This window comes from Lepidochelys kempii, chromosome 11 (assembly GCF_965140285.1).
Source record: "Lepidochelys kempii isolate rLepKem1 chromosome 11, rLepKem1.hap1, whole genome shotgun sequence".
Classification (NCBI taxonomy): domain Eukaryota; kingdom Metazoa; phylum Chordata; order Testudines; family Cheloniidae; genus Lepidochelys; species Lepidochelys kempii.
Window position 1 is genome coordinate 81,276,496 of NC_136390.1, and position 26,190 is coordinate 81,302,685.

Genomic DNA, 26,190 nt, shown 5'->3' on the forward strand with positions numbered 1-26,190 from the left:
TATGTGGCTCAGGGGTGTGAATAAGCCACCCCCCGAGTGACACAAGTTACACGGACCTAAGCGCCGGTGTGGACAGTGCTATGGTGCTGGGAGAGCTTCTCCTGCCAACATGGCTACGGCTGCTCGTTGAGGGTGGAGAGCTCCCTCCCGTCGGCTTCCAGCCGCTCCAGTAGAGACTGCCACTGGAGGCCACGTCACTCACAGCTGTGAGGGCCGAGCGGTTAAGGCGTTGGACTCGAAATCCATTCAGGTTTCCCTGTGCAGGTTCAAATCCTGCTCACAGCGAGGCCTGTGTTTTAGCCACACTTGCTCACCAGGGCAATACATCTCCACCGGCCCTGAGACGCTCTCCATACACTCCCCACCCCAGGTAAACCCTGTTCTGCTCCTTTCATGGGGATGCCTGGGATGGTGCCTCACGCTGTGTCCCTGCGGTCTCAGCTCCCGAGGCCTCTGCCCCTCACCCAGCGCCTCCCGGCTCAGCCCCACCCCTGGGTGCTGCTCCTCTCCAGAGCGTGGAAGGAGCTGAGCATGGGCAGCCCGTATCAGAGGCCAGGGGAGCCTGAGCCTCCCCCAAAAGGCCGTCCATGCGGGGCGGAAACACTGGGGATGTGGGGCGGGTCTCCCATCCGGAGGCCCGTGGGCCCATGGTCATCTTTCGAGTGCTGGAAGCGAAGCTCCAGAGAAGTGGGGGCCCCGCCTGCACCCCGCTCCCCTCTGCCTCTTAGCCCGATGCCCTGCTCTTGCTCTGCCTCTTCCCATCCCCCCTCCGCCTCCTCCCCCAAAACCTGCACCCCACCCCCCCTCGGCCTTTTCCCCCGCGGCCCCGTCTTCTTGTGCCTCTTCCTGTCCTGCTCCACCTCCTTCCCCAAGGACCCCCCTGCCCCCCGCTCACCAGAGACAGAGAAAAGGGACGGGTGCCTGGCCCCATGGCCCCCCGGTAGCCCCCCTTCGGGGAAAGGGGCAGAGAGGAGCAAGCAGGGGGTGAGTGGAGTCCTGGGGGAAGAGGCGGAGAGGAGCGAGGGGCAGGTAGGGGGACCTCGGGGGCCAGAGGAGTGAACAGTGGGGGGGCGGGGCCTCGGGGGAAGAGGATGACCGGGGGCGGGGCCGCTGTGGCAGGGCCATGCTCTAGGCCCCGGTGGCCCCCCAACTTCTCGGGGTCATCTGAAACCCAGGATGAAGGTGACACAGGGCCTGGTTCCTCTTTGGGCTAAGATTCCATAACACCTCTCCCTTCCTGGCAGTGTGAAGGGGCTGGACAGGGGCATAAAGCCCTCCAGACACGGCCGGAGACAGGGAAAGGGCCGTCAATGCGGAAGAGAATCAGGCCCAGAGTTAGACAAGGGGTGCAGAGAATATTCTGGTTTCTGGTTATTGCACTTTGCCCTTGCTCGAAATGCTTCCTGTATTTTCTCCATTTCACTCCCTGACTCTCGATCTCTGCCCCTTTCCCCGTTTCGTCCTCAGAATTAGCACATTCAGCCAGTTAATCGCAGCAATCCCGCCATAAGACGGCAGCCTGAAATCTCAGCTCTCCCCCGCCCCTCGCACGAGACCTGCTGCCAGCTGAACTGGAGAAAAAATGGGGAACGTCTCTGGCAGAGGGTGTGAAACAGACACCCGGAAAAGGTGAGCTTTCACAGGGACTGCTGGGCACGCATGGACTGTGGCTGGGGAGGGGGCTGCCAGACCTCCCTCAGGTGACCAGACAGCAAGTGTGAAAAATCGGGACGGGGGTGGGAGGTAATCGGAGCCTATATAAGAAAAAGACCCAAAAATCGGGACTGTCCCTCTAAAATCGGGACACCTGGCCACCCTAGACCTCCCCCACAGACTGCCACTGAGTGAGTGGGGGGCAGTTGCACAGACCTGCAGGGACCACACGGATTGTGAGGTTTGCTCCCCTCCTGTCTCCAGTGGGGCTGAGGTTTCTCCCTGAGCCTGCTGAGCCCTGTGGCCCTTCCCAGCCACGCCCGTGGGAGCAGAAAACACCGAGAGACCAGGCCGGGGAGGTCATATGGTTTATTGGACCCGGTTCTGTTGGGGAGAGTGTAGCCAGACAGCCAGCCCCCCCCTGCTCAGACCAGCATTGCTGGAAACACAGGAGGAAGCCGGAACAGGGCACTTAACATATATTCCAGCACAGCCTTTGAAGCTGTGAAAGCACAGGTGTGCTGCTACAATGTGCCTCTGGGAACAGATACAAGGATTAAGCTCACAGTAGGCAGAGGCCCTGTGACAGACATGGCTCTTAGCCCCTACTAAATAGCGTGATGCACTCACACCAACATCCTAGGTGGGATAATATTTACCCTGATAAAAGAAATGTCCAGCAGTCGACACTTATTGTTTCTCTCCCTTGCAAGTGTAAACTACTCTTGCGAAAGCTGGCGTCACCCCGACAGACCAGCCTCAATTTGGCATAAGAAAGGAGAAAGAGAATAAAGGAGTACAGAGGTATAAGTAGGGGACCTACAGCACCCTGATTTTTGAGTGCTTTTCACTATCTATCTGCTGGTCAGATAAGTGACAGCCTCCCAAGGCTTCTGCAGCTAAGAGGGTCCCTACGCCTTGTCCCTTATTCATCTTTCCGCGGAATTGAGTGACCGATCCTGGCTTGGCACCGCTGGAATCGAGAGATGCAAGGAGGGTAAGAAGCACCCACACCTGATCTCCTATCTTTAGTGTACACATATTTTGAAATAGAGCTCTATATTTTGTTTTCTTTCTTTGGGATTGTGGCTTCAGTTTTGTAACTTGTTTGTGTGTGTAACATCTCTACATTTAAATAAGTAGGCACTAGCAATTTTGTAACCACATGAATAGAATCTAGCTTAATAAATTTTGGTAACCATTTATGCATAAGCCTGACTTGTTTTCTCTGGTTTACTGTAAAGCAGCCAACACAATTAAAGAACCTCAGCCGTTTTGGCTCTAAAGCCTGGCCATTAGGTGAGAGTACTAAGAGCCTAGAGTTGAGTTGTGCCGCCTCCACGGGGCAAACTCTTGGGGCACCTGTCAGTCAATCCTGGCTGCGAAGGAGCTCTGAGCTCTAGCAGTTAAAGTCACGGGTGGTTAGGACCTTGGGGCATCCGTCAGCCTAGCCCGGGCTGCCCGCCGCGAAGGGACAGTGCGTCCTAGCGGTTAAAGTCACGGATGGTATAAACGGGCATAGCTGGCACCTCACCAAACATCCTTGGCCGTCGGCTAACAGAGAGAGACAGGGCCTGAGGACGAGATCTGCGGAGCTCGAAGGCTTGTCTCTCCCCAGCAGAAGTTGGAGAATGAAAGAGATCCCCTCCCTGCCTTGTCTCTCTAATCTCCTGGCACCGACCTTGCAAACAGAGAACTCTGAGGCAGTTCAGTGCTTCCCACCGAGCCCCAGGAGCCCGTATGTAACACGGACGTTGCACTCATTCAAACAGTGCCTAGCGCAGCTGGGGGACGGGCTTCAAGCTGCTGCCAGCCGCAGCCCCTTCTGTGCCCCAAACCGGGGGCGACTGCGCCTACCGGCCAGACCCCTCTGTTCCAGAACGGAGGTGCCCTTTGGTCTCTCAGCCCGGCGCTCTCACACAACCACAGCAGCTCCAGTCACCAGGTCCCCTCTTGGCGCAGTGGGAGGGGGCAGCAGGACAGAGCAGGCAGGCCTCCGAGGGGGAACTGTACTCCGGGAAGCCGTGACTCTGTCAAGGATTTAGGTGTCATACCGGGCAAGCCACTCAACATCCGCTCCCGGTGCGATGCTGTGGGGAACAGGGCCAAAGCCATCGGTGATGACGGGGGGATTTTCTTGGTTTTTCAGTGGTTTGCATGCTGTGTGTGGGACTCAGTTTCCCTGGGTGCTGTTTGTTTAACGAGGTGGCACTGGTGGGAGAGGTAGTTTGTTGTTACAGAGGACCAGCGGTGATCTCTCCTGTCAGTTGGGCCCTCAGGCAAAGGCCTGGAGAACGGATACCCCAGCGACTGGTGAGCGGGAGGCCCAGCTTGGAAGTCACAGCCAGGTCGGGCCAGTAGTAGGACAATGGGCTGAGGAGAGAAGACCCGGTGACTGCTTCCAGCCAGGGGGAAAGAAAAGAGGGAGGAGAGGAGAGGCTGAGATAGAGGAGACCCAGGCAGCCTGTTCACCTGGGACAGAAGACAAAGGACACAGGCTTGTGGGAAGGCGATATCGGACGCTTAGCTGGAAGGAGGGGGCTTCTGGACTGGGGAGAGAAAACAGCCAGAGCCCACACGGGTGCAGGAGAGACCTAGATGGACTGTGCAGAGGGAGGTTAGGCCTGAGGCCCTGAGAGTTTCCTGTGCTGTGTTCAGATGCTCAGTAAACCCCTCTCTTTTACGCTGGCTGAGAGTCACGGCAGTCTCGGGATCGGGGTTGCTTTCTTCCCTCTGGGAGTAGAGGCCCCAGGGGTCCAGAGTGAGGGGACTCCCTGAGGGGGCCCACGGCAGACAGGCATGCTCAAGCCTGAGAGAAGAGGTGTTCCAGGAGGCGGAAGGGCCTACGGCTTAACCCTTGAGAGAGTGGATCTCCAAGAAGGGCTGTCACACTGAAGGGGGTTCCTCCCAAGGACTGTACGAGGCTGAGAGAGAGCACAAGTCCTGTGAGTCCGTGATGCCATCCATGGATAGATAAAGAGAGGATGGAAAGGGAGGTGATTCAGCAGTGGGGAGACTGACACTGGAATACTGCATCCCATTCTGGTGTCCACATTTCAAAAATAACGTTAAAAAAACTGGAGAGGGTGCAGAAAAGAGCCATATTTGAGGGATGGAGAAGACTTATAAGAAGGCATTGAAAAACTCAGTCTGTTTAGTTTTTAAAAAGATGGAGAGGTGAGCTGATGGCAGCCTGCAAGTGCCTTCGCTGAGAGAAAACACCAAGTATTCAAAGGGCTCTTTAGTCTTGCAAAGAAAGGCAGAACAAGAACCAATGGCTGGAAGCAGAAATCAGAAAAATTCTCCTTAGAACAAGGCAGAGATTTGTAAGAGGGAGGGCGACTCATCACTGGAACAAACTGGCAAGAGAAGTGATGGATTCTCCATCTCTTGATGTCTTCCAGTGAAGACTAGATGCCTTTCGGGAAAGTGCTTTCATCAAAAAGCAGCTCTTGTGACACACGGGAGGGCTGGGAGATGCAGGGCAGCATATTAGATGCTCCAATGGTCCCTTCTGGCCTTAAGTCGACTAATTTATGAAAAACTGGTGGTTTATTGTATAGCCGGCTCCATCCCCTGACTCACCAGTCATTGAGTGCGGAGATCCGGGGGCAACAACTCCAAGCTCCAAGAGGCTGGGCAGGGGCAGGACATCAGCTGGGAGGGGAGGGGTGGGGGGGCAGTGACATCACAAAGGCCTTTTGCAGGACCTCAGCCCATTGGGCAAAGGTGGTGGGGAGGGGGTGACCTCACAGAGAGACCCCGACATCAGCGGGGCAGGGCCGAGGGGCAGGGCCAGGGCAGTCGCTGAGACCCCCCCGGCTTTGCTGCCGCACGTCTCCTTCTCCCGGTCTCCCCTCGAGGACGGGGAGAGAATTAGGATTCACGTCGTAGCATGAGGAGGAGCCTCTGTGGAGTTTTCTCCTTTCCGACCCCTGGTTGTGCCAGAAAACGAACGTCCCTTGGACAAGGTCGGAGGCTGCGAGAGGTTTGGAACCTGTTGGGTCTGATGCACCTGCTGCAGGCAGGATTCTCGGCACAGAAAACACTGGCTGAAGGGGGCAGAATGTGATTTCCTACCGAGCGCTTTGACGCTTGGAATCACTGGGGACCTTGGGGCTTATCCTTTTGGGTTTCCCTTTTCCTCTTTCCTCCCTCCTTTCTCCTCTTCTCTTGCTTCTTTTTCCCCTGTTTCCCTCTCTCTCCCAAGGAGGGGTGTCTGTGGAGGGTGGGCAAGGGGGGGTTGCTCTCATCGCGGGAGGTCCTCACAAAGAGGTGGGTCTGGATCTGAGAGCGATCCGCTCTGATGGTGACCTGGCCGTCCTGTGGGACCTCTGGTGAGACCTCTCAGCCGCCCGCCCCTCAGAGTCTCAGGGCTGGTTGGCCGAGCGGGGGGCTATCGACAGCGAGGAGACTCAGGTCCTTTTGGTCTCGTTTCAAATCAGGCAAATAAGTCACAATCAATGCAACGTATGGGATTAATCTTGCTGCTTCAGGGGCGGAAGGAGGCAGGGTCTTGGGGGAAGGGGTGGAGCCGGGGGGGGTCTAGGGCGGAGGGGGGGTTGCCCCGGACCCGCACCCCCCTCGGGGCGGCCTTGGCAGCAGTATTGGTCCCACCCCGCGGCAGGGCTGGGCTGGAACCAGGTATGGCCGGGGCAGGGCAGGGCAGGGGGTGGGGGAAAGCTGGGCGGGCGGGAGCCGGGGGAGGTACCTCTCTCCAAGCCAGACCTCGTAACCTGAGATCCAGAGAGGCAGGGGGGGCTCAGGACACACCCCTCCATCGGCCTTTCCCGTTGGTTGGCGTCGGTGTGGAGATGTCTCGCACACTGGGTTTTGTGGGTCCTACTTTCAGGCACCTCCTTCTTCCTGTAAGCGGGGGAATAGTCCCGCTCTTGTAGGGAACTGTCCTGGCTTCTGCATGACCCCGGTGAAGTGGGCTAGCGAAAGGATCTGAGTCCTCGCTCCCACTCCCTTTACCCAGTGGCCTCCCTGCCCTGGAGGACTCCCCTTCCACTCTCCTGTCTGGCAGAGTCCTCATAACCCCGAGAAGGCTGGACCCAGGATTCCTAGGGGGCTCGACCCCCAACCCTGCGGTGGTCAGCTCAGACAGGGGCTCGGGTGTCCCCACTCCGGGGTACTCTCTCTGCACTGGGCATTTCTCTGACCCACTGACCATTCCATACAATTTAAAGCAAATGCAAGTTATTTAATCAACAATTAATTTAAAAAAGAATAAGGGAAAATGGGAAAGGTGAAAGGAAACACATCACCCCGCTCTGTGGCAGGGAACATCACAAACAGGGTCTCTGGAACGTCAGGGCAGTTCACAGTCTGCTCCTTGTGAGTCCCAGGCCCCTTCTCCGGCCCTGGCCGTGCTGCGGGGATGCTGCTGGTCGGACACTCGCTCTGGTGGTGGCCACACGCTCTCAGGCTCGAAGTGGCAGGACCCTTCTTCCCAGTGTGGCCCCCGCCCTGTTGGGGTTATGATCCAAGCCTGGCCTGCAGAGCCCCTTGGCTGAGGCGTCTCCCTGTGCGGGGCCCGCTGCCCAGGGTCCCCCTCGCTCTCCCCAGCTGCTCACCGCACCCAGCTCCGGACTGCTCCAGCCCCAGCCCCAGCCCCACCACTCGGTCTCTGCACGGCTGCTGCTCTGCCCCCAGCTCCCTGGGCTGCTTCTCTGGCCCCTCTGGCTCTGGTTGCTCCCACGACAGGTCTGCTCTCTCTGGGCTGCTTTACTGGTCCCTCTGGATCGGCACAGCTCCACTCCCCAGCTCAGCTCGGGCCCCTGCTTTCTCCTTAGCTCGGCCCCACTCTGTCTGTCTGACCCAGGCAAATCCAGCTCTCACAGAGGACGGGACCCCCCTGGCCTCCTGACTCCCTCATTAGCCTTCTTGCCCTGACATTCAGGCTGACCTGGAGCGTTGGCCTCTCCCCATTGTTCCTGGGGACTATCAGTCTCAGGGTCCTGGTTTCCCATCGACCCTTCCCCTTTTAGTACTGGGAGCGAGCCAACCAAAACACCCCCACTGACTGTTAGTAAGGGGGCAACAGTCCCCTTACATTTAGGCTGTAGCTGTGGGGGGGGTTGAGAATCGGCAGCATCTCAGTGTCAGATTTAGGGAGCTAAAGTGAAAGTAGCAGCCAAGCCCAGCTCAGTATTTTTGTGGAGCTAGCCCCTGGTGCCTAACCTGTTTGGAACAGCCCCCTAGGCCCCCATCTGTGTGGTCAGGTGCCCGATCCCAGACCTACATTATTTTAAACAGATGCTTTTGAAAAACGTACCAAAAGTCTAACGGGCTCTAAAAATCAGCTGAATGCATTCCGGGCCTACAAGCGCTAAAATACTTTCATCAAAACAGTGTCTTGTGCTTTGAACGGCATCACGACATGGCAGGGGCTGACAGTCAGTGCTAAATGTGTGAAGACCCATTTTTCATGATTCTTGCTAAAGCCAGTCAGCAAATGTCGTCTAGGAGTAAGTGCTGTAATTATGGGGAAGAAAAATCTGCATTTTTCACACGTAACAGAATGGAATAACTGCATTCAAAAATAAAACGATGGAAAACTTGAAAGGCCACAAGCCCTCTCAGTCCTACTGCTTGTTCAGCCAATCGCTCAGACAAACAGGGGTTTGTTGACATTTGCAGGAGCTAATGTTGCCCACTTCTCGTTGACAGGGTCACCTAAAAGGGAGACCAGGCATTCACAGGGTACTGTTGTAGCTGGCATCGCAGGATATTGACAGGCCAGATGTGCTGAAGAATCATACGTCCCTTCACGTTTCAACCACCGTTCCAGAGCTCATGCGTCCATGTTGAGGACAGATTGAGATGTCACCAGCGGAAGGTTCATTTCCTTGTTCGGTGGTTGGGATCTTGTCGTTTCCACATTGGCGTGTTGCTCTTTTCAGACTTCTGAAACCACGCGCCACGCCTCATCCCGCTCAAATTTTGGAGTCAATTTCAGACTCTTAACTCTTGGGTCAAGTCCTGTGGCTATCTTTAGAAATCTCACATTGGTCCTTCTTCGCCTTTTGTCAGATCTGCAGTGAAAGTGTTCTTAAAACGAACACCACGTGTTGGGTCATCCTCCGAGATGGCTAGGAGATGAAATCTGTGGCAGAGTGCAGGTAAAAGAGAGCAGGAGAAGACAATTCTCCCCCAAGGAGCTGAGTCACCGATTTAATTCACACATTACTTTTTTTTAACGAGTATCATCAGCATGGAAGCATGTCCTCTGGACTGGTGGCAAAAGCATGCAGGGGCATACGAATGTTTAGCATGCCTGGAACATAACTACCATGCAATGCTGGCTGCAAAAGTGCCATGCGAACGCCTCTTCTCAACGTCCGGTGGCCTTGTAGGCGCGAAACGTTGACACTGTTTTCCTTTTGGGTGCAGTTCTGAACAAAACAAAAAATCTACTTTTGTAAGTTGCACTTTCACGGCCAAGAGCTTGCACTGCTGCACTTTTATGAGGGGAACTGAAAAATGCTCTTTTGAAAAATGCGGTTCTCCCTGCCCCAGCCCAGAGCCTGCACCCCCACCCTCTTCCCACACCCCCTCTCCTGCACCCAAACTCCCTCCTACACCCCCACCCCTTCCCCCAGCCCAGAGCCTACAACCAAACTCCGTTCCACAGCCTGCAGCCCCTCCCTCCGCAGCCCCTCCCATCCCCAAACTCCCGTCCAGAGCCTGCACCCCTCCACCCATCCTGCACCCCCACCCTGTGCCCCAGCCCGGAGCCTGCACCCAGCACCCAAACTCCATCCCAGAGCCTGCATCCCAGACTCCATCCTAGAGTGGTGAATAGGACAGATTACTAACTCATCACGGTGGGTTTCAGCCCCCTAGGATCACCTGTCAGGATTTTTCCTTCCTTTAAAGAGGGCAGAACCCAAACCCCATTCAGAAGATGCGGGAAATCTTACAGTAAAGTCTTCCCACATAGTCCCCTCTGTAATCCCATCTGTCAGAGCTTGCCTTAGCACACGAAAATAAGGCCACAGAGTGGTAACCACACAAACAAGACTTTATTTACGATGGGGGAAAGGACTAGGACAGGCTAGAGAAGGGGTGGAGTAACAAAACTTTAACTCTGGAAATGCTCCACTCTCACAAACAATTACACCCACGAGGAAATGTTGATGTGCTTTCGACCTTCTCTTGCAGGGAGAGAGCGATGGACAGCTTCTGCTCTCTTGACATTGGACGTCAGGGACAGACTTCGATGATGGACACAGGACCGGGTGAGTAGACCTAACTAAAAACCCTCCCTATCCCTCTTTGCGTCGTCTCTGCCTGGATGTTAGACCCTATCTACGCGGATTCAATCCGTGCGTTGGAGTGTGCTTCCCAACCCAAATGAATATAGCCAATGGCAAAAGGTCACCAGATTCTTTTGCCAAGTCCAAGATGGCCACCTAATAGATAACACAAAACGTACATGCCTTTCTTCCCTTCTTTTACGAAAATTTGGCAGGGGCAAACACCATTTTACACACCCAGAGAATGCATTTGACCAATCAGGGGACGTTGCGGGGCAGGGTGACCCATCCAGAAGGGGGTTGTGTCTCCCCTCTGAGAACTCCTCCCTCTGTCCTCTACAACTGAAGTGGACGTCAGCTCTGTAGGAGCACCCCGAGAGGGGATTTGACCAAATAGGGGAAGTGCCATAGTGGAGTGAGCTGCCCGCAACAGGATCCTGTGGTCCCTAAAAAGTCCTCACACCGCCCTTTACCAATTGGCGAGGGTTTCTCTCCCACCTTAGGCCATCTCAGAAGGTAAACGTGTACCAATCCAGAACAGGTTTAGCCCGCAGGCCTAGGCCACGATTTCTGCAAAAGACATCCTTGGAATGAGACGGGATCTTCCACGCAGTGTTGTGTTGCGACTTCCAGGAGGATGCTGCCAGCCACGCAAACATGGAGCTCCAGAGATCGGCGGCTTCTGGCCTAGACCTTCGGGCACTGCCTATTCTGATCGGTACGTTACCCTTCTGGGATGGCCTATGGGGTGTGTGAAACCCTGACCGATTAGTAGAGGACAGTGGGGGGATTTCATGGAGCGGTGATGGGCCCCTCTTGTGGGCAGGTCACCCCACCACAGCACTTACCTGATTTGGTGAAATCCCCTCTCTGGCTGGTCCTAAGGGGCTGAGGCTCACCCCAACTGGGAAGAGTTCTCGGAGGGGTCACGTGACCCACTTCCGGATGGGTCACTCTGCCCCAGAACTTTCCCCCATTGGTCAAATCCATTCCTGAGGCAGATGGATGGAGATAAAACACCCCCATATTGGTAGAGGAGTGGCAGGAGCTCTTAGAGGGGTCACATGCTACTCCTTGCTTCTACTCATATTTGCATCCTGATCCCGAAAGTCTTATATCATGGTGTGGGTCTTATGGTGACAGATGGGCGATGCCTTAGGGGTGAAGGGGCGAGGTCCCATGGGTGAAACTAAATAACTGTCCTTAGCCTCAGGGTGGTTTGGCCTTATGGCCAGAGCCAAAATGGCTGCCCTCCCACTCAGGGCTGTGTGGCCCAACGCCCAGAGTCCGTGCGGCCGCCCGCTCCGTCGGGGCTGTGTGGCCCAACGACCAGAGTCCGTGCGGCCGCCCGCTCCGTCGGGGCTGTGTGGCCCAACGACCAGAGTCCATGCGGCCGCCCGCTCCGTCGGGGCTGTGTGGCCCAACGACCAGAGTCCGTGCGGCCGCCCGCTCCGTCGGGGCTGTGTGGCCCAACGACCAGAGTCCGTGTGGCCGCCCTCTCCATCTGGGGCTGTGTGGTCCAATGGCCAGAGTCCGTGCGGCTATCCTCTCCATCCAGGGCTGTGTGGCCCAACGACCAGAGTCCGTGCGGCCGCCCTCTCCGTCGGGGCTGTGTGGCCCAACGACCAGAGTCCGTGCGGCCATACTCTCTGTCGGGGCTGTGTGGCCCAACGACCAGAGTCCGTGCGGCTGTCCTCTCCATCCAGGGCTGTGTGGCCCAACGGCCAGAGTCCGTGCGGCCGCCCTCTCCGTCGGGGCTGTGTGGCCCAACGCCCAGAGTCCGTGCGGCTGTCCTCTCCATCCAGGGCTGTGTGGCCCAACGGCCAGAGTCCGTGCGGCCGCCCTCTCCGTCGGGGCTGTGTGGCCCAACGGCCAGAGTCCGTGCGGCCATACTCTCCGTCGGGGCTGTGTGGCCCAACAACCAGAGTCCGTGCGGCCGCCCTCTCCGTCGGGGCTGTGTGGCCCAACGACCAGAGTCCGTGCGGCCGCCCTCTCATCTGGGGCTGTGTGGTCCAATGGCCAGAGTCCGTGCGGCTGTCCTCTCCATCCAGGGCTGTGTGGCCCAACGGCCAGAGTCCATGTGGCCGCCCTCTCCGACCGGGGCTGTGTGGCCCAATGCCCAGAGTCCGTGCGGCCGCCCTCTCCGTTGGGGCTGTGTGGCCCAACGACCAGAGTTCGTGCGGCCGCCCTCTCCGTCGGGGCTGTGTGGCCCAACGACCAGAGTCCGTGTGGCTGTCCTCTCCGTCGGGGCTGTGTGGCCCAACGACCAGAGTCAACGGCTGTGCAGTCTAGTGGCGCAATGGGGACGTGGGCAGCCACCCGAGGATGAATGGCAGCCAGGGCAGGGGGACCCAGACTCTCCTTACTCCCCCTTGCCCTAGCCCAGGGCCTTGTCCGTGGCCAATGTGTTTGCCGTTGAGTCAGTGGGGATCCAACCAGAACATGCTGACGTCACTCAGCATGACAATGGCTCGTTCACCCAGGTTACTTCAGAGGAGAAGTCTCTCGGCCACGGGCTGGGGGTCTCTGGGCTCCCGGCGTGGGAAACTCCCAGACACTCCGATCTCCCTTGCACGTCTGCAGGCACCCGGGGGTGCGGCTGGGTCTCGGCGCCTCGGGGCTTCAGCTGCTTCTGGACTGGAGCCTCCAAGGTGCATCCTCCATTTTCGGTGCTCTGCCTAGCGTGAGCTGAGCTGCTCCCTTTCACACTGGTGCTCCAGTTGTAGCGTGTCCGGCAGGGCTGGGGAGGGGCTTGGCTTCCTCCGCCTAGACTGTGGGGTTACGTGGGGCTGGTACACCCCGGCACACGCTGCTCGGCCTCTTCTGTCTCCTCCTTCCCGTGCAACAGCTGCTTTGCCATCTCACAAGAGATGGGATCAGTGGTGGGCTCAGTTGGCTCCTGTTGGCCTCTAGATGTCTGGAAGAGGGAGAAAGGGCAGGAGCACAAATTAGAAAAACAAAACCTTCAAGCACGGTGGTTTTCCACTGCACAAAACCACCCCACTTTGCTAATGTTCATTTGCAGCTTCCCGGAGAGCTGGCATTTCTTAAAGAGAGCACCCAACCCCCGGCAACCGCCACTACCCTGGGGGCTGGCAATGGTTAAAGGGAGTCTGGGAGAATTTCTCCTCTCTCCGCCTGGCACTGATGAGTGAGGGAACCACATGCGAGAAGCTGTGTGAATGTCGGGCTCTGTGCGGTGGGGTGAGATGTCCTACATGGTGCCCAAAGGTGGGGTTGTGCTGACTCTGCAGTGACTTCATTCCAGGGAGAGAGATGTCAGAGATCAGCTCCAGGGTGCTGCCCTGTAACAGAGGGTGGCAATGGGGCAGAAGTGGGGCAATGGTGCACTCAGGAAAGGAGCAGGGCTAAGGGGGGCCCGAGCTGCAGCCCCTAAAGCCCCTGTGTGCTGCGTTCCAGCCGGGCCGGCTCTGCCTGGCTGGGGTGGGGGCGAGGCGGCTCCGCGCGCTGCTCTTCCTGTCCCCCCACAGCCACGTCGCCGCGATGAGCACTGCACCGGGAACCTCTGTCCCGGGGGCTGCTCTTGCCTGTCGGCTCTGCCCTCCCTCCGCGCGTTCCCCCGCAGCTCCCATGGGCCGGGAATTGTTAATCCGGCCCTGGCCCTACTCCCCAGCCTGTTCCAATCCTGCTCTTGACTCCTGACTCCAGCTCCAACCCTTGGCTCCCCTCGGCTCGACCTCCACCACTCTGAGCACGCGGCCCCAGCGCCCTTGCTCCAACCACTGGGCCCAGCCAGCCGTGCTTTGGCTTCTGAACCCAGCGACATGGAGGAGTCGTTCACCGCACTGCTTTCCATGTGTATGGCCCTGCCCTGATCAGCGCTGGTTTTCATCCACCATGGTGCTGCCCAGTCACATGGCTTGATTAGATCCCTTTGAACTTCTTCAAAGTCTCCTCTAGGCTGATTAATCTGCATAATCTTGTGTCATCTGCCAATATCCACCTCGTTGTTCAGCCCCAGTTCCAAACATAAGAACATGAGAAAGGCCAGACTGGGTCAGAGCAAAGGTCCATCTAGCCCAGTATCCTGTCTTCCGACAGTGGCCACTGCCAGGTGCCCCAGAGGGAGTGAACAGACAGGAATCATCCAGTGCTCTATGCCCTGTCACCCATTCCTAGCTGCTGGCAAACAGAGGCTAGGGACACCAAAAAGTTGATAAGCGTCTGCTGTACGTACCATAGCAGGACAAAGAGCTCTTCTGTGTCGGTCCCGGTTCCCTAGTCAAATGCAGAACCCGACACGAGATTTACAAGCTTCTGCAACCATTTATAATGTCTGTTGAGGATGTACCACGTGGTCCTGTCAGATTTCAAAGGCACTTCCTGAAAAGCTGAAACCAAGAGGAAACGGGTTGAAAAGCCTCTGGTGCTGATGTGCCTGGTGCCTAGGAAATCTCCACTCCCGATGGCCATCGCCCCCTGCTATTAGCTCCCCAAGAGTCTAAGGGCACAAGAACAACAACTCCGCTCCTCCCAAAATAGCCCTGCACAGAGAGGAGACCCCATTCTTGTCACTTCCCCCTCCGCCGGCCTACACCCGTACACACACCCCTACACACAGATGGTTGGGGGCACTTGTTCTTTCGATGGAACAGGAAAGTGACAGCCGCAGCGACATTAAACCATCCAACATTTAGGCCGAGATCCACAAAGGGATTTAGGCTCCTAATGTCTACTGAAATCTTTTGTGGCCCTGTGCCTTCATTCCTCAAGAGGTCACAGGGAGAAGTGTTTCCCATGTGCCCTCATGGGATTTCCTGTGAGCTGATGACCAATCTCGGAGGGAATCTCCCTGGCCTGCAATCACTCCATTACAGGGAGGGCAGGTGATGAGGGTAATTGTCATCATCATCATCATCATCCTTAATAACTACGGCTCTTTTCAATACTGTCAGGCCTTCCATTACAGACTTTCAGACCTTTATGAAGACACTTTCCCCACACAGCTTTAAGGCAACGTCTAGACTAGGAGCTAGAGATGGAATTCCCCTGCTCCCATACACATATTGTGGTAGCTCGATGATGCTCGCATGACCATCCTTCTTCCTTAAACGCTGTTCTCAGACAGAGAGGGACCTGTGTCCACATTCAAACCTGTGTTCGGGCCCTGTGCTGCACCCCTGTACTTCCCACAGAGGCACAAACACACAGAGATATTTCCTTACCTTCATACAGGCGGAAGATGCCATCTTCATTCACTGTTTCAGACAACAAATCACAGTAATGGTGGATAGTATTTCCTAGATATACAATGAATACAATGGATCTCATTACTTTTCAAATCCTTCGCTGAAAACTGCTGAAGATGCAGCCATTTCCCCAAGACAGCCCTTCGGAAAATTAAATACATTCCTTACATCTCTTCACAAAGCACATTAGATAAAGCATCAGATGCCCAGCAGTTACTGAGAAGCTGATTTCTAAAGGAGACTGAATTCACATCAAACCAGCATGATGTGAATTCAATCTCCCCTAGGTGCAGCCAAAGAGCTGCTGTGGGCAGGGGAAGTTGGTGCAGTCGATACAGCTAAGTTGCTCCCTTCATCTTGGAATACATGTTAATTCTCTCTCTCTCTCTCACACACACACACCCCCCGTTTTAGGATTCTGGTGCTGTCGGAGGGAACAGAGCAGCTGTCTAGAAAAGGGCTTTGAAGGAAACATTTAAGAAAGCTGAAGTGAATTTGCTCTGCTTACCAATGAACAAGGCTGCAGAGTGTCATATTGTTGTCTGTGAGCTTTCCAGGTAGTCTAGGGCCTGGAACAGGAATTTGGGGATGTGGCTCTCGTTGTTCTGCATCTGGAAAGAAAGAAGGAAGAAATGCACAATATACAAATGGCATATTCTCCCCACAGCGAATAGTCCAGGAAGGCCAAAGCATATAGCCAGGCCATGGCAACCGCCAATACGAACCCATACACCAGAGCAGCACCTCTCTGAAGTCACTGTTGTGTTCTCCAGAACCTCCGCTTTCATTTGAAAAGACAAAAGTTTGGAGGTCTGACAGTTGTGGAGGAAACTGTCAACAATGGGAACGGATTGTAACTCCTGCAGAAATGAACCAGCAGAGAGCCTGGAACAGAGTCTTGCAACCCGACCGAAGCGGATGGGTCCTCAGGCTGTGGGGTTAGAAAGGTCTCTCTCAAGTCCCCATTCACCCCTCTCAAGGCACAAGGAATTCACCTACCAGGCACTTCCCGACACTCTTCAAGAGCTGTGAGGAGCCATCCCAGGCCATGCTGCGGAACAGCGTCTTCAAATGAGCCCAGCCGAGAAACACTGCGCAGCGGAAGAGCGTCAGTTTACATCGCTGCAAGAGAAGGGGAGACCAAGAGGGTTCTCACTGAGAGAGGGATAGTGTGGGGGACACTGGACCTTCTCCACCCCTTGTGCTGTGTGCTGTGAGGATGGATGAGGCACGAGGCTCCAGCAGGGAGTGAAGCCGGGAGAAGACTCTGCTTGGGCAAGGGGCTCTGGTGATGACTGGAGTGGGGGCCCCAGGGGATTCTGGCTCTTTGCTCTGAAGGAAATAATGTCCGTGGCACTTACCAGTGTCACACTCTCCTCCTGGTCTGCAAGATGCAGCAGCAGCGGGAGCAAGCAGTGGATGATTTCCTGCTGCACGAGGGCTTTGTCCGGGTCCTGCACCCTGCTCACCACGTTGCCAAGCAGTGAAATGGCAGCTGAGCGCACACTGCCCCTCTCCTGGCAATGACACACGGGGGGTGGGGACGCCCGGTTAAAGCCAGGCAGTATCAGAGCAGAACGCGACAGAGTCATAATCCGCCCGCTGCTCCGGTTCCCCCGTGTGAACTGACTTGGGTGGGGGGAGCAGGGCGGACACCAGGCCAGCGCCATAGACATCTTGTGCAGGGCCTGAGACCCTGGGCAGGACAGCGCAGCCCCAGGGTGTCCCAGAGGCAGTTTCTGTCTGGAGAGCCTAGAATCCTAGATAGGGAATTGGTTAAAGGGGAGACTACAACGGGTCGTACTGAAAGGTGAACTGTCAAGTTGGAGGGAGATTACCAGTGGAGTTCCTCAAGGATCAGTTTTGGGACCAATCTTATTTAATCTTTTTATTACTGACCTGGGCACAAAAAGTGGGAGTGTGCTAATAAAGTTTGCAGATGATACAAAGCTGGGAGGTATTGCTAATTTAGAGAAGGACAGGGATACCCTACAGGAGGATCTGGATGACCTTGTAAACTGGAGTAATAGGAATAGGATGAAATTTAATAGTGAGAAGTGTAAGGTCATGCATTTAGGGATTAATAACAAGAATTTTAGTTATAAGCTAGGGACGCATCAACTAGAAGTAACGGAGGAGGAAAAGGACCTTGGAGTATTGGTTGATCATAGGATGACTATGAGCTGCCAATGTGATATGGCTGTGAAAAAAGCTAATGTGGTCTTGGGATGCATCAGGAGAGGTATTTCCAGTAGGGATAAGGAGGTTTTAGTACCGTTATATAAGGCACTGGTGAGACCTCACCTGGAATACTGTGTGCCGTTCTGGTCTCCCATGTTTAAGAAGGATGAATTCAAACTGGAACAGGTACAGAGAAGGGCTACTAGGATGATCCGAGGAATGGAAAACTTGTCTTATGAAAGGAGACTCAGGGAGCTTGGCTTGTTTAGCCTAACTAAAAGAAGGTTGAGGGGAGATATGATTGCTCTCTATAAATATATCAGAGGGATAAATACCAGAGAGGGAGAGGAATTATTTAAACTCAGTACCAATGTGGACACAAGAACAAATGGATATAAACTGGCCACTAGGAAATTTAGATTAGAAATTAGACGAAGGTTTCTAACCATCAGAGGAGTGAAGTTTTGGAATAGCCTTCCGAGGGAAGTAGTGGGGGCAAAAGATCTATCTTGCTTTAAGATTAAACTCGATAAGTTTATGGAGGAGATGGTATGATGGGATAACATGGTTTTGGTAATTAAATATTCATGGTAAATAGGCCCAATGGCCTGTGATGGGTTTTTAGATGGGGTAAGATCCAAGTTACCCGGGAAAGAATTTTCTGTAGTATCTGGCTGATGAATCTTGCCCATATGCTCAGGGTTTAGCTGATCGCCATATTTGGGGTTGGGAAGGAATTTTCCTCCAGGGCAGATTGGAAGGCCCTGGAGGTTTTTCGCCTTCCTCTGTAGCATGGGGCACGGGTCACTTGCTGGAGGATTCTCTGCTCCTTGAGGTCTTCAAACTACAATTTGAGGACTTCAATAGCACAGATATAGGTGTGAGGTCTTTTTTAGGAGTGGTGGGTGAAATTCTGTGGCCTGCATTGTGCAGGAGGTCAGACTAGATGATCATAATGGTCCCTTCTGACCTAAATATCTATGAATCTATGAATCTATGAATCCCAGAACCCGAGAAGATTTGGGGAGAGGGAGGGAAGTCTGCTGGAGACTGGTCTGGGGAAGGGGAGAAGCCGCTGCTGGAGCCTTGCAGGGATTCGCTGCTACAAAACACAGCATTTCTTTTGCTCTTCGGTGCCCCCGAGAGCCGGGCCATTCCCGACCCACCTCTTTCCTGCTGAGAATCTCCACCTCTTTGGGGGCCTGTGTTCTCCAGACAGCTGGGTATCTGCCCAGGGCCAGGCCCCCTCTCCCCCAGGCCAGGCTGCAGCAGGGGCTGGGAGCATGGCGCTGAGACTGAGCTTTGGCGAGAAGAGCTCTGACAGGGAGGTGGCTAAGCAGGACACTCCCCACCCATGGTGGGGGAGCTCCTTGGAGGCTCCATGGCAGGCCTGAGGGGCGGGAGCCAAGGAGATGGGGAGAGAGAGACAAGGGCATCAGAGACAGGTGGAGGGGGGGGAACGGGCTTCTCCTGGGGTTCCAAGCCTTACGTCATCAATGAAGGGGCGAAGGCTGACTGCAATGTCCTGGGAGATGGAGCCAAGCCCCTCCCTCTTGAGGAGGTAGATGATGTCTTGAGCTTTGTGCATGGCCTCCTTGACACACCCTCCATCCCGGTCACAAAACCTGGCAACGGTTCCTGGCAGCTGGGCCTGTAACCATCTCACCTGCAGGAATGAAGAAGGCAACTCATTACTTTCCGGGGTGACAGCCTGGAGCACGTGCTGCACCACTCCCGCCTAGGAGAAACCACGGATGGCAGAGCCCCCCAACGGGGCAGAAAGTCGTTCTCCTGTCACTCTGTGCCAGCTGCTCACTGTAACCTTTGTCGTTGCTCACCCCACCTCCCCCATTGCATCCCATCTGCAATCAGGGCTCCGCTCATGGGAGCAGGGAGCACGTCATGCCTTGATTTGCTCAGGAAAGCACCTCCACCATTTGAGGGCTGTGTGTTAAACAACAAGGCTTGTGTGGGGATCTGGCTCTCATTTCCGAGCTATTTGAGAGACATCGGCGTCCTTGGTACCCTGGGCAATCCACGCCTCTTACCTTTTCTGGCTGGAACACAATACTGCCAAGGCCTCGCAGACTGAGCTTACATATGACGGGATTTGTGTCCTTGGTCCATTCCATGAGCTGCGCCCGGAGCTCTGATTTTGTCAGCACTGTGTCAATGGAAGGACTCTGGAGAAACTGCAAAGAGGCAAATCAACATCAGGTTGAGGAGCAGAGGTCTTCCTGGGGGGTCTGTTCCCTGGACAGTCGTCTTTACCAAAGGGCCACTTACTCCCACCCAAAGTCTCTGGTGCGTAGGGAGCCAGTTGCTGCTGTTTCAGTTGGTTCATTCCCAAAAGTTGGACCCATGCACAGCTCACAAATCAGCCCCCAGGGAAAGGGGCATCTCCAGGCCTCATTGAGCGCCATGCAGAGACCCCTGGGACAGAAGAAAAGCAGAACCTCAGGATAGGTGAGGAGAGAAGCATGGTCTTGGGGCACTGGAGAAACCTCTCCTCTTGTCCCATAATCCCATCGAGGCACATCCAGCCAGGAGCAATCTCACCCTGTCTCTCCCTCCCTCTCTTTGCCATGCCCCACAACCATCCTTGTGCAGAGAGGAGCTAGCTGGCGGTAAGGCTGCTGAGCTGCTGACAATGTGCCCCAGAGCTTACTGGCCTGAGCTCCTCTCCAGAAAGCCCCCTTGTGCCTATCAACTAATGTATCTCACCTCAATACAGAAAGCCATGGCAATTGTTCTCTGCTCCTCCTCCCTCTCACTCTGGACGATGGTGATTGCCTCTCTGAAAACTGCAGGGAGCTGAGGGTTCTCACACTCGATCATGGCTCTGGAACATGGAACAGAAAGTCCCTTGTGATTTTCAAGGGGGAGAGAGAGTTCCTCTCCAGTTGCTGGGCTGAGCTGGCAGCCTGGAACAGAGAAATATTTCACACGGAAATCCCATTCCCAAGAGAGACCCAGTGAGGAGGAAACTTTGGGCTCCTACCTTGCAATCAGGCCAACACCCTGTGAGTAGTAATATCGGGAGGCTATCGTGTCCCAACCCTGCTGAAACTGGATGATGGCAAATTCCTTCCAGTAGCCGGGCATGGAGAAAAGAGTCTTCACAGCCTCCACTGACGTGCTAAAGAGAAAAACCAGTCTCAGGCAACGAGATCAGCCCCAGGCATGGAAAATCTGCACAAGCCCTGGGAAACACAGCATGGTCAGCAGTAGCTAGCCTCCCCGAGGATAGATCCAGTGTGATATCATGGTGCTTCCCTGCCCAATGGGCCCTGTCTACACTGCAGTTTCGTTGAGTTTCTAACCAATTAGTGACAATGTAGCTTCTTAAGATGATTGGTGTCATCACTCCCTATGGCTGAATACTTGACTCTTTACTGTGACAGGTAACAGGACTCAAGCTGGCATGTGGGGTCGGGTCCTCAGTTGGTGTAAGCGAGCAAAGCGATGTCAGTTTACACCACCTGAGGTGTCTTCCGGCGCTCTGGTTTTCCCGTGTAGATGGAAGCCCCTCACTGTGCCCACAGAACCAGATGAACTGGTCCCTCTTCCTCCTGCCTGCCTGTGAGGCTGAGATCCTGCAGGGTCTGGCCCCATGTGCTGACGGTGTGGCTCTGTCTGCGTTCGGGGACGGAGGCCCCCAGATTTGCTCAGCAGACAGTGATGAAAGCACTGACCCTTTGGCGGGTGGCACAGGTGGATGGATGCACAAACATGGCTGCTGCCTGAGTGTGTGGGGAAAGCAGCTGGCCTGTGGACGGCGTCAGATGAGCGAGTGTGACTCACAAGAACACACAGCTCTCAACCCTTTTCCCTCAAGAGAGAGCTGCACCCAACTGAGCCTGGGCCAACGACAGCACCCGAACCACCGATGGCCATGAACGGACCCCAGGTGTTTAGCAGAACAAATCTGTTCTTCCTTTTCCTTTCAGTCATTACCTTAGGAGACTGAGGCAGCTGGATCCCTCCTCGGGGCTGGATGTCTCGCTGGCCATGTAGGTCCCTGGCAAGTGCAGATCCATCACAAACTGCACTTGCCTGACGCAGAGGATGAGCAGCTGGGGATACATTTCCAGGATGGCTTCTCGGTATCCCCAAAGGAAAAGGACCTCGTAAATGGTCTTCATGGCCTGGAGGGGGGAAAGAATTTCACTCAACTATCCCAATCTGCCCCCTGCCCCCATTGCCATTTGCGACTGTCCTTTTGTCATGTCTCATTTCCTCTCCAGCATGTTACAAAAGAGGATTGGCTCCTGAGAGGGGAGGAGACATTTGGAAGCTCCTAAACCTTCCCCCATTGCTGGAACGGAAGCAGGATGGAACCCTATGGAAAGATCAGAAGAGTCTGGGTGACGTTATTCCCCGTTATTTCTCTTAATGGTGCAGACCCTGCGCTTTGGCTTTCCAGCCGTGACTGGACGGGCTGAAATCATCCTGAGGAGATGCGTTCTCATAGGCCCAGTGTTTCTGGCCCAGTCAAACGTACTGGACATCTCAAGATCCCATGCTGGGAAGGTTTCTAGCCACAGTTTACAAAGCCAGAAACCTGGATACTTCCAATAGACGCCCAAACTGCACCTGCTCACTAAAGGGCCATCTAAAGCAGAAGACGACGGAGCCAGGGTACCAACAGAGAAACCACTTAAGATCTGTAACTTTTACCTGGGGGAAACTTTATTTACACCTCTTTGGTTTGATTGGAAGTGGCCAGGACACACGAAGGTCTGATCTACACGACAGAGTTAGGTCAACACAAGGCCACTTACCCAGCATCACCCTAACTATGGAATTTCCTTCCCATTGGCAGAACTGCCCCTGGGGGCCAAGTTCATAACTCCACGTCCACAAGGGGCAGAGAGTCCAAGTCAATGCAGTTCGGTCGATGCAGTGTCAGCGTGGACACCGCGTCGTTTATGTCAACTGACCCTCAGGAGCCTTCCCGCAATGCCCCACCCTGACCGAGGAATCGCGACAAGCGCTTCTGGTGAGGACGTGCGCTGCTGGCACCAGGGCTGGCTCCAGCTTTTTGGCGGCCCCAAGCGGAGAAGAGAAAGAAAAGAAAAACCCGATTGAGCTGCCCCCGAAGTGGCGCTGAAGAGGAAGAGAGGGAATGAAGGACCCGCTGCCGAATTACCGCCAAAGACCCGGACGTGCCGCCCCAACTTTCTATTGGCTGCCCCAGGTCCCTGCTTCCTTTGCTGGCACCTGGAGCCGGCCCTGGCTGACACAAGCAGCAAAGTGCAGCCCCACCCAAGGGATGGGCTTGCTGTGGCGGCTGTGAGCCGAGGGAGGTTAGGTCAGCTGAGCTGTGTAGTGGAGCTGTGGCCTGAAGCTCAGAAGGGGCGAAGCTCACACACAGACACACACACACACACACACACACAAAGATGCACCATCCTCCCTGCGGTGGTGCGTTCGCAAAGTGACATCTCAAATCTCACTTACAGCCAGGGACACATAGCCGCTCTTCTCCTCCCGGCGTCTCTGCTGGAGCTTGTCCAGCAGCTGCCGCAGCACCTCCCTGGTGAGCTGGGGTTCTTCACCCAAGGCCTTCCACAGCTCAAGGGCACATCTGCAGAGTCCGAAACAGAAGTCAGACCTTCCCTGCCTGGCCACCTCTCGCCCTCCCCAGGGAGAGGCTTGCAATGTAGGCAGGAAAGGCATCTCTCAGTGGAAACACCGATTGGTGTGGGGAGGCTGAGGCTGGGCAAGTCCCTTCAGAGAATGTTGTATTTATTCAACGCTGAGGCTGAGGCTCTGTGACGAAGTGGGACTCTTCTTAATGTTTCCTCTGAATAGTGTGGGGGTGCCTCAGTTTCCCCTAGGCAGTTCTTAAGTATCTAGGTGATGGGGTAAGGGTGTATGATCATTGCAGAGCCCTAGAGGGCCGGTGTGTGCAGGAGTCTGGACACAGAGAATGGCCGACACCCTGTTTCCTGGCAACTGATGGCCTGGGCCCTTCCCCCCCTGCGAGGTGAGAGCTAAAGGGTTGGAGAACAAAGGAATCAGGTGACCACCTGGCCCGGGAAAGGAACAAAGCCCAGAGGAGGAGGGGCTGGAGGGAGTTTCAGTTTGGGGCCTGGCTGGGACATGGAGTGAAGTGCAGACGTGGTCGTCTGGCTCACTGCCCCCCAAAATGGACCCAGCTGAGGGGTCCCGTTCTCTGCACCTGCAAGCTCTGTTTTAGACCTTGTTCCTGTCGTCTAATAAACCTTCTGTTTTACTGGCTGGCTGAGAGTCACGTCTGACTGCGAAGTTGGGGTGCCGGACCCTCTGGCTTCCCCAGGAGCCCCGCCTGAGCGGACTCGCTGGGGGAAGCACAGGGAGGGGCAGAGGATGCTGAATGCTCCGAGGTCAGACCCAGGAAGGTGGAAGCTGTGTGAGCTGTGTGTCCTGCAGACAGGCTGCTCACAGAAAGGCGACTGCCCCAGAGTCCTGACTGGCTTCATGGGGAGCAGTTCCAGAGCATCGCCCAGGGACTCCGTGACAACTGGTGGCAGCGGTGGGATGTACTGCACCCCGTGGATGGCACTTCCTGCAGTAAGTGACTGGGGAGCAGTAACACGAAGGGGGATTGCCGAGGACCAGGCATGCTGAAGGCTCAGAGAGGAGCGGTTTCGGGGGGCGGTTAACCCCTGGGAGTGTGTGACTAGCGAGAAGGACTGTGCAGTAATGGGGTCCCCCTAGGGACTGCGGTGAGCAGTCTCAGGGGCGGAGGAGCCTGCAGCTTGGCCCGGGGAGAGAGAAGGACTTTTGCAGTAACAGGGTTCCCCTGGGGATTGCAGCGAGCAGTCCAAGGGGCGGAGGAGTCTGCAGCTCGACCCTGGCAAAGAGGTGGTGACCTCGAGAAGGGCTGGCACACTAGGGGTTCTCCCTGGAAACCGTGGGGAGCTGAGAACACACGGGCCTGTGAGTCCACAACAACTTGGGAGGAGCGGAGTGATGGTGTGTCACCGTCTCCTTAAGAAGGACATTGTAACCCTGTGCAAAAAGAGAGGGTTGAGCGTTGGAAAGTTCACCAAAGCAGAGTTCATTGTGCAGCTGGAGGAGGATGACCGCTCTAAGGAACAGATTCCTGACCCCCAATGGGGCTATAGCAGGATCTGGGAGCAGCTGGAGTGGTAGCCAGGCATCCCCAAGACTCCTGTCCCCGACCAGACGGGGGTCTTCACGATCGGGTTCCCCACCGGGGGATCGGAGATGGACGGGATTGGAGCTGAGTCCGAGGGAGCAAGAGGACTGTGAGAGACAGCGAGAGCCCGAGAAAGAGCTGCAGAAGCAGCAGCAGCATGAACTGGCGGTGGTGGGGTGGAGAGGCCTAGGGGACCTCCCCGGGGTGAGTGGGGATAGACCCCGGGGGGCCAGTTCCGCAGGGAACCTCGAGACTAAATTGCTGCCCCTGGTTAAGGAGGGGGGGATGTGGATGCCACCTCACTGCCTTTGAGCAGGCTGGCGATTTGAACCAAGGGGACCCTGCGGAAAAGCCCCGGTGTCTAGCTCCCTTGCTGGGTCCCAAGGCCATAGACTCCGTCATCCAGATGGTTGGGGATGTGGACAGGCTCCCACTCCTGGTCCCAACCTATATGTCTGTGTGGAGTTTCCTGGGGCCAGGCCCCTCGGACCCCCAGTGGGAGCAGAAGGTGATGGTCAATGGGGAGACATTCTTGGGGTGGCCAAAGGGCATGGGCTGCATAAACCTTCCCACATGCGGCCTGCGAGTGCTATCGACCACCCCCGACCTAAGGGAGGGCGTGAAACTGGAAGGGCCTGGTGTAACTCCTACCAAGGAAGGCTGGGGCATCCATGGGAACGTTGGTGGCTTCGAACTTCCCCAGGTCACCGGCTAAAGTGACCCCGCTCAGTTCGATCTCGAAGGGGGGAGAGATGTGACGAAGTGGGACTCTTCTTAATGTTTCCTCTGAATAGTGTGGGGGTGCCTCAGTTTCCCCTAGGCAGTTCTTAAGTATCTAGGTGATGGGGTAAGGGTGTATGATCATTGCAGAGCCCTAGAGGGCCGGTGTGTGCAGGAGTCTGGACACAGAGAATGGCCGACACCCTGTTTCCTGGCAACTGATGGCCTGGGCCCTTCCCCCCCTGCGAGGTGAGAGCTAAAGGGTTGGAGAACAAAGGAATCAGGTGACCACCTGGCCCGGGAAAGGAACAAAGCCCAGAGGAGGAGGGGCTGGAGGGAGTTTCAGTTTGGGGCCTGGCTGGGACATGGAGTGAAGTGCAGACGTGGTCGTCTGGCTCACTGCCCCCCAAAATGGACCCAGCTGAGGGGTCCCGTTCTCTGCACCTGCAAGCTCTGTTTTAGACCTTGTTCCTGTCGTCTAATAAACCTTCTGTTTTACTGGCTGGCTGAGAGTCACGTCTGACTGCGAAGTTGGGGTGCCGGACCCTCTGGCTTCCCCAGGAGCCCCGCCTGAGCGGACTCGCTGGGGGAAGCACAGGGAGGGGCAGAGGATGCTGAATGCTCCGAGGTCAGACCCAGGAAGGTGGAAGCTGTGTGAGCTGTGTGTCCTGAAGACAGGCTGCTCACAGAAAGGTGACTGCCCCAGAGTCCTGACTGGCTTCATGGGGAGCAGTTCCAGAGCATCGCCCAGGGACTCCGTGACAGGCTCGGCAAGAAATTCAATTTCTTTCATGCTGCTCTTCAATTTGCTCTCCCATGTGACACAGATTTGTCTCTGGGCAGTGCAGAACAGCATTGCAGAAGATGCCGAGGAAAGCCGGAGTTGTGACCTCTGGCTAGGGTCCAAGTTGGGTTTCACGGCCCCTTGGGACATGGGGATTGTGTTCTCAACACCTCAGATGGATGACTCTGCAAAGTGACCAGCACTAACCAGCAGGACTCAGAGTTTACA

The 26,190-nt window shown here is 55.6% G+C and overlaps 1 protein-coding gene, 1 long non-coding RNA gene and 1 other non-coding gene across 3 annotated transcripts; 1 reads left to right on the plus strand and 2 right to left on the minus strand.

The window, feature by feature from the left end:
- Nucleotides 1–203: 203 nt before the first annotated feature.
- On the plus strand, nt 204–285 carry TRNAS-CGA (transfer RNA serine (anticodon CGA)). Its single transcript has one exon. It is a non-coding gene; the product is annotated as a tRNA-Ser (tRNA).
- Nucleotides 286–15,657: 15,372 nt separating this feature from the next.
- LOC144930946 (maestro heat-like repeat family member 5) lies at nt 15,658–19,245 on the minus strand. Its single transcript, XM_078854725.1, has 4 exons — nt 19,237–19,245; nt 16,489–16,644; nt 16,127–16,249; nt 15,658–15,738 (listed from the first exon to the last, which is right to left on the minus strand). The coding sequence occupies exons 1-4, from the start codon at nt 19,243–19,245 to the stop codon at nt 15,658–15,660; spliced, it is 369 nt and encodes a 122-aa protein (XP_078710851.1).
- Nucleotides 19,246–20,071: 826 nt separating this feature from the next.
- On the minus strand, nt 20,072–21,303 carry LOC144929140 (uncharacterized). Its single transcript, XR_013634452.1, has 3 exons — nt 21,266–21,303; nt 20,310–20,447; nt 20,072–20,150 (listed from the first exon to the last, which is right to left on the minus strand). It is a non-coding gene; the product is annotated as an uncharacterized LOC144929140 (long non-coding RNA).
- Between the last annotated feature and the right edge of the window lie 4,887 nt (nt 21,304–26,190).